Raw genomic sequence first — 12,567 nt, forward strand, 5'->3', positions numbered from 1 at the left:
GAAATGAGATTTTACTAACTAAAACTTAAAATATTAATTCTAGTGTTATGTTCTGGCTCTAATTAAATTTGAATAAAATTTTTTTTTGGAAATTTTTTTTTGAAGTCTCGAATTATTTATTCGCCACGGTGGGCGAATAAACGGTTCGATACTTCTTATAATTATAATTAAATAATAAATTAATAAATCGTTACTTTGTTGGCGATATTATTTTATTCATCACCAACAACGTAACGGAAATCTCTGGCAATAAGAGAGTCGCCGTGGCTCGCGGATAGTCTAAACAGATGACGACGCATGAGACCCGGGCCACGACGATTCTCTCATAGGAAACCTGAGATGCAACGTTAAAACTTTTAATAATGTACAATACCAAGGAGGGACAGAATCAAGGCAGTCGATAACAAGATCTAGAAGAGCTAAGAACTCTACATAAAACTGCTGGCTTGATCCTGTCACTCGGACTTTAAGGCACAAATATATATCCGTACTTTACCAAATACGCACTCCTTATTTTAAACTTTGGGCGCTGTCACCGGCAGCCTAATAACCTCATACCTCATATTGGGCGCTGCTACGTGCAGCCTAATACTCTCATCTGTTTTGGGCGCTGATACCGGCAGCCTAAGCACTTCCCGTCCGCATCCCAAAAATTCATGCCGAGAAGCCGAAGGTCAGGCAAAAAGGCCCAGTTCCGCCGGATCATTCGAACGATCCACGGGGATCTCGGTCGTTCAGTTCACCAACGTTCCCGCCTAGAGATCGTTGCCGAGGAAGTCCTCCTCGATCCGGTAACGTTGGTCATTCCAAATCCGGTTAATGAGTTACCAAGTTCTGGTATCGCGTCGAGTGAAGTTCGTGACCCGTCGGGTTCTGGTGGTATTATTCAGCAGCTGAAGTCACTCGCCCTTAAGGAGGAACCGGGCCCTCCAGGCTCGTCTTGTCCAGAGGAAGCATCAAGGGAGAACACAGTTTTCTGGACTGGTATCAGTGAGGGTTGGCAGTTGATTCCAGTGGACGTTCCATCCGTCCGTCCGCCTAGTGGGAGCATCCCTTTCCACGACCCTCGTTACGGGTATTATTCTGAGGCCTATTTCAAGGCCACCGGCAAAGACGAGTACGCACCGGCGGAGGAAAAGAAACTACGTAAGAAAGGGATTATTTGGGCCGACTTATGGGGCCCATAATCTCCACCATGGTAAGTCATCAAAACATTTTCGCATAAAATAAAGAAAGGTCAACAGCTGACGCACCTGGGGTCTATTGACACCCTAACGACGTCAACCTGGTCAATTTAAAATTATTCTGTCTAATTAATAGATAAGCCAGAAAGTAACATTGGTGCTGTGACCAGGATGCTGTTGAGTTTCCTTTATTTTATTATTTAATTTTAATTTAATAAAGTGTTGCTACGGAAATTCAATGAAAAGTGACCGCGAGTGTTTCCCTTTCGTATTAAAAAGTGTTTAATGTTTTTTTTTTCACAAAAATTATTATTATAAATACTTGCGACCACTCTTACAGACGGGAACGATTTTTGAATCATTAAATTATTTCCCGTGGAATTTTATGTTATTTTACTATTGATAAATAAATGACGTATCGGTGCCTTACGAAAGTGATTTATTTTTTTTTTCTTTCTTCTCTCGGATCATTCTATCAGTAATGAATATAAATTCTTGCCGTCGGGAACGCATATAAATATTTTGTGATTGTTAGTGCCTTACTTTAACATTACTGTCCATCGTTCACTAGTGTGAAACCTAATATGATTTGTTTAGAATTCTCAATTGTGGGTTAAGAATCAAAATTCGCCAAAGCTATCGGGTGTACGCAAAACTGTGTGAAATTGATTATTTTGTAGTTGAATAGTTACTTCGTTTTTTTTCCAAATCAATTGTTTTTTTTTTTTTTTGAAATTAGGTTAATCTTATTAATTAATTTATTTTCCTACCGTTTGGTAATAATGACGATTGCTTTGACAATTTTTTTTATGATTTCATAAATATTCAATAACTGACTCGACAATTGAGAAAGCTCAAACAATCAATAATTTTGCAAAATGGATAAACGTAGACTTATGACAGAGGAGGAACTCCTCGAACTGTCAGAAAAATTAAACGAACAGTGTAGAAAACACGATGATCAGGAAGTAGATCTTGAGGCCCGGGAACGGCTACTTAATGACCGATTAAGTGACCTTTCGGAGCGAGACCAGGCAAGTATCGAAAAAGAGACGAAACTGCGCGATATCGAAGCAGAATTACGGAAATTAGAAATTTCTTTCGGAGAACGTGAACTTGAGTTGAAGTCGCGCGAGTTAGTAAATCAGGGTGAACCCAATGAGCTCAAGGTCGAGTTTGAACGCAGATTACAAGAATTGAAAGAGCGTGAAGCAGAATCTAGTCAGCTTCTCGAGCAGGCTAAAATAATTCAAAAGGAGCGATTAAACAAACGCGAAGCTACGTTAGCTAACCGGGGCCGTGAGTTAACGGAGATCCAGGAAAAACTGGATAAACGGGAACGTGATCTGGTTGAGAGAGAAAACGCGGTAGCTACTCAGGAAAAAGAGATGCGAAATAACTCTAAATTATTACAAAGCTGGGCTTCGGAGCTTAAGCAAATGAAAACGGCCGCCGTGACTAAAACACCAAGCGTTATCCAAGAACTGAAGGAGGAAATGTCGCAGTCAAGAAGCAGTGGGCCGAACGAACTCGCCTGCAATGCGAACATAACAATCAAGGACGCGTTATCGTATGTGCCTACCTTTGACGGTACTAGCGCCGCAGTTTCAGATTTTATAAGATCGTGTAGTCGAGCTTGTTCCATGCTAGCACCGAGTGCCAAATTTATGTTTTTGACATTTGTTCGGCAAAAATTTAAAGGCGACGCTCGGATCGCAGTTGAATACATGGAATACAGCAATATGAAGGAGTTCGAAAATCTGCTTCGCACTGTCTTTGTCCGTCACCGATTTGCGAACAAATGCAAGGCCGAGCTAGAAAATATCATCATGCGACCCAAAGAAAATATGGTTTCTTATGTAAACCGCTCTCGTACAATTTATCGCGATATACGCTTCTAAAAGCAGAAAAATTAAAAATTGAAAAAGATGCGATTTCAGCTTTTCTTAATGGCATTTCACCTCTACTGTAAGTTCAGTGTTTACTCAAGCCACACGATACGTTGGAGCAAACATACGCGTCGTCGATAGCCGCGTTTAAGAATCAGGAAGACAACGCGAAGCGTTTTCAAACACCGGTTGCGGTTACAATAGCTCATATACAAAGTAATCAACCTGACAGGTCTAAGCCGCCTAGGCCAGAGCGCCAGGTAGAAAGAAATAGCGATCTCCGATGTAACTATTGTGATAAACGCGGTCAATTCGAAAGAGATTGCTTGCAGAAGAAAGGATTGAGTTACAACCGTAATAATAAATTTAATAACAAATACAATAACGTTGACCGGAGAAACCGTAATGACGGTAATAAAAACAAACTTTTCGGTAACGAAAGAAAACCCGAGAAAGACCGGGAAGAGTGCCCATGCTGTGTGCAAATGAATCACAGTTTGGCAAATTGTTTTAAATTTGCAGCGCTTATGCGAACTCGTTATGGGCCGTCAGGAAACTCAAAACTCCCGGGAAAGAACGACGACGGGTCCCACGGGAGTTCGAAACAAGTTCAAACGCCGCCGAAAAATCCTTTCGAGGTCGCGCACCAGTCAACGTCGCGACAGTCGTAATTAATTTAAGGAAAACCGAGGTACCGGCAATTTTGGTCAAAAGCGATGATATAAAAAATTATTTAACGATCATGCTTGATTCGGGTTCGGAGGTAATTATTATAAAAATTGGCGCGTTAAATAAACCGCAAGGTATCGACGAAGAACATAAATTAGCGCTATTGGGCATAAATAAAGACCCAGTATATACGGTTGGTAGAATCCACGTAGAATTATTCGGCTACAGTATTGAATTCAATGGGGTGGAAGACGACTTCCCCACAGTTCATCCCGCTATTTTTGGTGCGAAATTCTTTAACGAATATGGCGCTATATTCTTCTTCGATCGCAAATTATTTACGTTTTACGATGTCGAAATCCCGTTCTTTGAAACGGAAATAGAAAAATTGCCTCCAAGGTCTGTTACCGTGATTGAAATTAAAACCACTCCCGATTCATCTGACTATGGCTATGTACCTTGAATATACTGTGCATCCGAACTCGAAATCGGAGGCACATTTGAAACTAATAATAACGGTAGTACACTCTCACGGGCTTACAATAATTCTGATACTGAAATTTCGATTACCAGGCCTGTGATCGATTTACAATCTTCTTTGTGGCGGAATGAAAGCAATATGTCAATGAATTTAAAATCACTAAATGTAATTGATGATTTTCCATGCGAACCTCAATCAACTGCTATTGATGCAGACTATGTGGAGCCTTCCAGGGCTATTCGTAACTCACGATTATCCAAAGACATTGGGTCGGGAATCGGGGAGGAATTAAGAGGTTCAGGGGTCGTAGAGTCAAGGGTATCCACGATCTTTGAAAATAATAAAACGCCGGAGCGGGCACAAGAGGTGACCAACTCCGTGCACGTTACCGAAGATTTATCGGATCGGCAGCGCATGGAAATCAAAAATCTGATTTTTGAGAATCAAGATTTATTTTATTTATCTGGAGAGAATATCGGATCTACAAACGAGATTTTACATCGTATAATAACTACGGATGACCATCCAGTATTTAAGAAACAATATCTCTTTCCTCCCATACATAAGGAGGAGATCTCGAGACAGGTCAGAGAATTAGAAGAAAAGGGTATTATTAGACCCTCAGAATCCGGTTATTGTTCCCCGATTTAGATCGTTCCTAAAAAGGAAGATTCTTTCGGTAATAAAAAATGGCGTATGGTAATCGACTTTCGTGATTTAAACGAAAAAACTTTTACAGTTGTTTACCCTACTCCAAATATTGTTAAAATAATCGACCAGATAGGCGATGCAGAGTACATTTCAACCTTTGATCTAGCGAGTGGTTTCCATCAAATCAAAATTCATCTGGACGATATACATAAGACAGCTTTCTCTACGCTAAACCAGCATTATGAATTTGTTAGAATGCCGTTTGGGCTGAAAAATGCCCTTCCGACATTTCAATGATTAATGAACAAGGTTTTGGTGAGACTGCTTGGCAGAGGTGTCTTTGTGTATATGGATGACACTGTCGTCTACTCTAAAACATTTGAGGACCACGTCGCAAAAATTAAAGAGTTGTTTATTTGTCTACGTAAAGCGAGTTTGCAATTGCAACCCGATAAATGTAATTTATTTTTAGAAGAAATTAATTATTTGGGACATATAATATCAGGAAATGGCGTTAAACCGGACCCTAAGAAAACCGACGCGGTCGGAAAATTCGCGATACCTACGAATGGTAAAAAGGTTCGGGAATTTTTGGGTCTGACCGGGTATTATAAAAGATTCATTGACAACTACGCGAAAATAAGCAAGCCACTTACCTCCCTGCTACAAAAGACGTAGTATTCAAATGGGGTCAGGGTCAATCGGAAGCGTTTGAGACTCTGAAAAAGAAACTTGTCGAGTCGACGATTTTACAATTTCCGGATTTCTCACGAGAGTTTATCATCACAACTGATGCTTGCGATTACGGAATCGGGGCGTGTTTAAGCCGAGGAGAAATAAATAAAGATAAACCTGTGTCTTACGCGTCTCGCTTGTTAAATTCAGCCGTTCAACTATTCGACCATCGAAAAAGAAATGCTCGCGATAGTCTACGCGGTGAATAAATTCCGGCCGTACATCTATGGAAGTCAATTCACGTTAGTTACTGACCATAGACCCCTCACATGGGTTAACTCGGTATCATCACCGAAGTTCTCGATGACAATCGCTTTAGAGCAAGCAACAGCCGTAGACGTAGCACAAGCCTTAGTAAATCGTTGGTTTTGCAACTTCGGGCCTCCTAAGGCCATACTTACTGATCAAGAAACGAACTTCCATTCGAGTCTACTTAAAAATATTTCAAAAAAATATGAAATTAATCAGTATCATACATCCGCATATGGACCTCAGAGTAATGGGTCGGTGGAACGATCTCACCACGTATTACAAGAATACTTGAAAAATTATATATGCGAGAATGAAGACTGGAATGAATGCCTAGACATAGCCTCATTTTCATATAATGTAAGTGAACATGAGGGTACGGGATTCACTCCATATTAACTGGTATTCGGAAAATTACCCCGTCTTCCTTCTCGCATACAAAATATTGAAGAACCTAATAAGACATATGCAGGTTATTTAGAGCAATTGTTTCGACGGATAAGACAAGCTGAAGTGATTGCAAATGAGAACTTACATCAGGCTAAAGCTAGATCAAAATTTTATTATGATAGGAAGATAAACCCGCACCAGTTTAAACCTGGAACTAGGGTATTCGTACTACGGGAACCAAGGAAAAGTAAAGGAGACCCGCATGTTTTAGGTTTCCACTATATTAAATTGGTGTAATACCGTACGATGGACGGTGTGACTCAAAAGGTTATAGATCAAATCGAACGGAATATAGTATAGTGCCGGATAGCTCAACTGGTAAAGCACTCGGCGCGATACCGGCATGGTCTGAATTCGATTCCCAGTTCGGGCTATTTATATTTTACTCAATTTATCTATAAATTGTCTTATTGAGAAGGTTTGCATGTTTTAGGTTTCTACTATATTAAATTGGTGTTAATACCGTACGATGGACGGTGTGGCTCAATAAGTTATAAGTAGTGAGACAGGGGGAGTTCACCCCCCGATAACGCAGTACCCTTCCTTACCGACCGTTGCAGATACCTCCTGCCGATAACTAATCATATCTGCTGTCGGTAATTGGCATATATCTGTGGTCGATGCAAGTACCGCTTATCGGTAAAGTAGGCATTTATATTACCGACTGTTACCAATGTTTCTCGGCACTCAATTATCATGCGTATGATGACAAAATACTGTCACACTATCATCAGAGCTGGTACCTTACCGTATACCAGCTCTGATGATAGCATGACATGTATTTATATGATGATCATTCTGAGGATTTATATATTCAAACAGGGGGTAGGACGAGCACTTGCGAGAAGCTCTGATGTCACCACCATCTAGCGGTTTAGTTCTTCCCACACCTCTTTTTTTAGCGGATAACGTCATCCAGCGTGTCTGAACTCGCTTTTTATGAGGTATAGTGGGGGAAATGAAGCTGCGCTGTTGTTAAGATCATATTTCAGACCAAGTGGGGGTAATATGAACCTGCGCAATAGCGTCTTTCACCCCGATTACATCATCTTCTGCGCCGTTAACCGTTACTAAGCTCACATTCCAGTCCAAGTGGGGGGAATATGGACCTGCGCAATTGCGTCTTTTCACCCTGATTACATCATTTTTTACGTCATACAACAAGCTCAAACTTGTTTTTGCTGTAACAAAGTGGGGAAATAAAGAGTTGAGTGGGCGACTCCTGCAGCCATATGCATCAGTCTGCTCAAGTATTTTTAAGTAGAAACAATTGCTGTGCTATTTAAAACCTATAAAAAAGTGATTATCAAATGGATCGTCAAAATCTAAGGTATTATAAAAAAACATATCTTCTCAATTAAACTAGCGTACATCTTTCTCATTTGCAACTATATACCTGAACCACATCTTTACAGATCCCATGTATGCACTGAACGTTGTGAACATTCAGCACAAATCGAGTTCGAGGAAGTGAGCGAAGAAGAAGACAATTACATTCATAAATTTTTTACTAAAAAAAAGAAATTGACTTACAAATCTTATATTGGAAGAACTTATTACTATCTTTTAAAGATCGTAAAGACTACGAACAAGCCTGTCACAGAATCACATACGTTATAACTCTTTTAATGTTCAAAGCTAACTCATCAAAATATAAAGTGTAGACACCTCAAATGGATCAACTAAGTGAAGAAGAATTAGACTTTCTAATAAACCATCCGCCAAACGCTGTATTTGGAGCCGATTTATTAACACGTTACTTTGAAGAACCTATTCAAGACTACATTAAAAGGTTTGTACGTGATATTCATCTTTACAAACTAATTTGAATATCATTCAAACTAGACGTGATAAAAATGTGTGTCCATATTGTTGTGCATTCAAAGACTCTGTAAAAAAACTGCATCAAGTGATTGAAAGTATCGAAAAACTAGAAGAACGTATCAACATGAAATAAAAGACAATGGAATTCATCATAGATTTCGCAGGGTTTGTTATGCCCGATGACACCCTAGTAGTGAAAGAATTGTGTGTGGTTGACATATATGAAAATTCCTCAAAATATAAGTGTAAACATTTTATCTTTCAACCACCATTGGAGTATGATGGAGCAATTATGCAAGAAACTTTAGATGAGAGTGGGTGTGGCCATGGTATCCGGTGGGACTCAGGTGAAACACCATACGACAAACTTCAAGAAGTTATTAAAGATATAGTGAGCAAAGCAAGTTACATTTATGTTGATGGAAAGCAAAAAGACAAATGGTTGACGATCATGACCGATTACTCCGCACAAATTATCGACATCCAACTAATGAGACATTATTCATTTGAAAATGTGGATCGCTATAATAAGGAAAAATGTCCGCTAAGGCTATATCATCGTCGAAGAACACATGCATGTGCTTTTCAAAATATTAAACAATTAAAGCGTTGGTTTCTGGAATTCTGGGGTGACAATCCATCATACGGAAAATCTGCGCAAATATATTATCAACTGTCTGATTTGAAAAAAATGCATAAACGTGATATCGCTTGCCTTGATTATCACTTTCTTCTACGTTTTGCGAGGACCCAAATACGTCATGTCTACGATACACTTCCGTTGGAATTACAGAATAATGATAAAATAAGAGATTACTCATTTTGTATGGACCACTACCCAGCTACTGGTGGCGATTGGGATATCTGTGGAATATGGCTTTATCCATACCGAAAAGATTGCCCAAAGTGCATAAATAATAGTAATCCTATAAAAATAATCGTTCATAAAACAAGTTAAAAATATATATACAATTTAATTAAAATTATGTTATTGGAATGTATCAGGTCAAGATTATAAATAAAACGAATTGATTTATCGATAAAAAATGTTTATTTATTTATTAAGTTTATTTTTTTAATCAATACAGGTTCTATAATATATCTTGATCTCTCTATCCTAAGTTTAAACCTTTCTCGATCTCGAGCCATTTGCTCCCATTCACCTTGTCTAGCAGTTTTGTATGCATAACTCCATGTATACATATAATGTACAGTTGGTGTCAGATCAAATTGCACAACCATGTTTCAAGTCAATTTTCGTACAGTGCTGCTGATAGGGTTATACTCAACGATACGATCGTGGATTATTAAACAATAAGCTGTTGTGTTTTGTGAAAATTGATTTGTGGATTCAAACTCCAATCGAATGTCTACTGGTCCAGATTTAATTGCCTCATTCTGCTTAGAACAGTCTATAACACAGAGCGGAGCTTCTTGCAAAAATTTCTGCTTTGTTAACAGTGGCTCAGCCTCTTTATTATAGTATGTAGATTGGAAATCAGTGTACATACTGTACAATAAAGCATACTGATTGTCGTTTATGTCCAAATTCAGATCTCCGTACGGATAACTCTGTGAGTTCAGGAATAACTTTACGTTACGGAGCGTACAATGATCAAATCGTCTCGCATTCTTCCTTGCGTCGTTTTTTCTTGCTGTTTGAAATCCGAGGATGACGTAACGTAGCTTCTCCAGTTGTGTTGATGTTTTGACAGCCCAAATATGTTTTGATGTTGCCGGTAACAGCGGATACTCATACGATTCCCAGGTTCGAAAACTAATTGAGATAGCCGGATCACTTGTAATATAATTTAATGCTTGAATTTTTTCCTTGTCTGATAGGTCGACGTACGGTACAATCCACTCGATTTTTTGCAAAGTTAACTTTACTTCCTCAGCTCCCGCTGCTTGTTGTACGTAAGCATTAATGTCACTGTTTGAAATCGTAAGAACTATCTCTAGCTGAACATTCATACGGACTTTCAGACAATCTTCAGCAAAACCACTTAAAATATTTAGTGGAATCAATAAATCAAAGCTTCCTGCAGCGTTTGTTAATTTAACATCATCTTCCATTACCCAGCCAGCATTCTCCAAAGCACTCAACTGATTTGGACTGAATGATACATAACCTTTTATCAGGCTTGTTATACCAACGTTACTACTTCGATCAACTTTAACACCATTCATAAGTAAGCGGAATTCTTTAATCATGTGGCCAATCCCCATATTAACCAAGTTGGTTGTGGCAGCGACAGCACTGTTATCACTCTTGGTAAACTTTCCAAGAATATGGAGTGCACTTTTGCTAGGAAGTATGCACAAATTTTGATTTTGGATTGTGATACGAACTTCATCATTGTTTTTCAAAGTCGACGATGCATACGGTTGATGAGCATGCAGTTCATAGTGAGCGATTGACTCATCGAATATAATTGGTCGTTGAATATCTAATATATTAGCCATTATTTTTTATATCCTCGGTCACCTACTGCACCGTATTTGTTGCCTTTCTCGTAACCGCCGTACGCTGTACTACCTTTTATGCTTGGTGCCGAATATTTATCTTTGCTATTTTTAAAATTTGTGCCGTATTTACTTTGTTGGTTCTCTAAATACTTTCTTAAGTTCTTTGAAGCTTTGTTATTGGACATTATACTCAACAGCTCACCACCTAAGTCTTTCGACACGGGATTATGCAGCAGAAATTGAATTTTATTTTATTTATCTTCCACGTAAACGTAGTCCGAGACTTTTCAGGAACAGCTTGTTCTGATGTGTTAACGCCTTGTGAGGTCTTCTTCGACTGATTGTGCTTGTCCATGTTGATATCTTTTTATAGCCTGCGCCACTCTTTGTATCATATACAATACCCATTTTTATATTGTTTTCACATGTAATCTTATGGTTATAGTTTCACCCCTAAAATTTACTAATTTTCCATCCTGATCCACTATACGTAGTCTTATATTATATATAGCATCTGTGGTGATTGGAAGGTAAATGACGTGTGATGGCAACTCAACGATCTTATATCCTGGTGGTACGCTCGGAAAAAACTCATGGATTGTGTGAACTTTGTGTTCATTTATGTAAGCACCTGTGGTAATATTACACTCAACCCTTAAAGCATTTAGTTTCAGTATAGCCACAGGTAATTCTGATGAGTGAGTTTTGTTTGGTTGAAGCCGACGATCGTTGAAACCTAACAGTCGACCAATAGAATCGTTAGGTATAAAATTTATAACCTGATCACATTTAATTTCACTTCTTAGTTCATTATTATTTGCTCTTATACTGATGCTCAGTCTCGGCAATGACTTTTGTATGTATTTCTCAATATCTCTAATTTCATAACTACCGGTTGGTATTTTAATTACTTTTTCTTTAACAGGAACGATTCTTTTGGGAATCTCTTTTACGGGTTGCACATCAATCTTCGGAACCAATGAAACATCATCATTTCTTGTCACTATAGTCGCATCTCGTTTTTTCCTCTTGCCACCAGGTTTATCGATATTTCCAACGTTGTTATCCTCAATTTCATTCATATCTTCTTGTTCTTCATTGTCTAGAGGATAAGTTACATAGAACTTATTAGAGCCAATGTCTATATTGGGTATCGAATTAAATGTCAGCAATTCTACAAGACCCAAGACATAATTTTTTTCCTCTGACAACTCGATTGGTGGGAAATAATTTGCCTCTAACACAGAGGATGATCCTGTCAGCGTTAACGTGAAAGACTCAGCCATGACTAATGTCCTGAGTAACTAGTCATGTTAATTTAAAGTTGTCCGGAAAGAAATTTTAGACACAAATGCCCACATATAATTGTGTCAAAGTCTTGATATCTTTTATGATTATATTTCACGCTACCAACATCGAGATATTTTATAAGGTCTTCCGGGGGTTGTAAATCACCAAAACTATCGAAATAAATTACATTATCACGACTTTTTTTGTACGCAACCCAATGAGTACCAGGTCCAAATCTGTCATCAAGATTGACAATAGCCGATTCGAATTCTTTAGGTCCAGTTTTTGGCAAATCGTTTCTCATGAAAACACCGCGGAAATTGGGTATCCTCAAAGCGTATTTCATCAAGTCTATGTTTGTAAGTGTTCGATGTGGTAGCTCTACTTGTTTTTTGACTTACATCCTCTACCAACCGGTGGATATGGCCACAAATATAGCCCCATACCACGTCTATATGGCTTTAAGTATAAGCCTTTACCTACAGCTATCTCTTCCATTTTTGAATTATGTCTCTTGCTCTCCTCTAACTGTCTTTTGGCTGAACTAGCATCGTTGACAGCCTTCGCAACCGCCGCAGCACCACCAGCGAGAGCACCGGTTGCTGAAAGACCTGCAAATAGGGGTACCAAGAATGGAAGTACACCACCGATTTTAGATGGAACTGGTAGAACACGT

The 12,567-nt window shown here is 38.8% G+C and overlaps 1 protein-coding gene across 1 annotated transcript; it reads right to left on the minus strand.

Moving 5' to 3' along the window:
* Positions 1 to 9,377: 9,377 nt before the first annotated feature.
* On the minus strand, positions 9,378 to 10,598 carry LOC128667343 (uncharacterized). Its single transcript, XM_053737005.1, has one exon. It carries the CDS (start codon positions 10,596 to 10,598, stop codon positions 9,378 to 9,380), a length of 1,221 nt encoding a protein of 406 aa, XP_053592980.1.
* Positions 10,599 to 12,567: the final 1,969 nt, after the last annotated feature.

Source organism: Microplitis demolitor, chromosome 2 (assembly GCF_026212275.2).
Source record: "Microplitis demolitor isolate Queensland-Clemson2020A chromosome 2, iyMicDemo2.1a, whole genome shotgun sequence".
Taxonomy (NCBI): Eukaryota; Metazoa; Arthropoda; class Insecta; order Hymenoptera; family Braconidae; genus Microplitis; species Microplitis demolitor.

Bases quoted from the DNA above. Each gene is read 5' to 3' on its own strand.
- LOC128667343 (XM_053737005.1), bottom strand. From the start codon at position 10,598: ATGGCTAATATATTAGATATTCAACGACCAATTATATTCGATGAGTCA.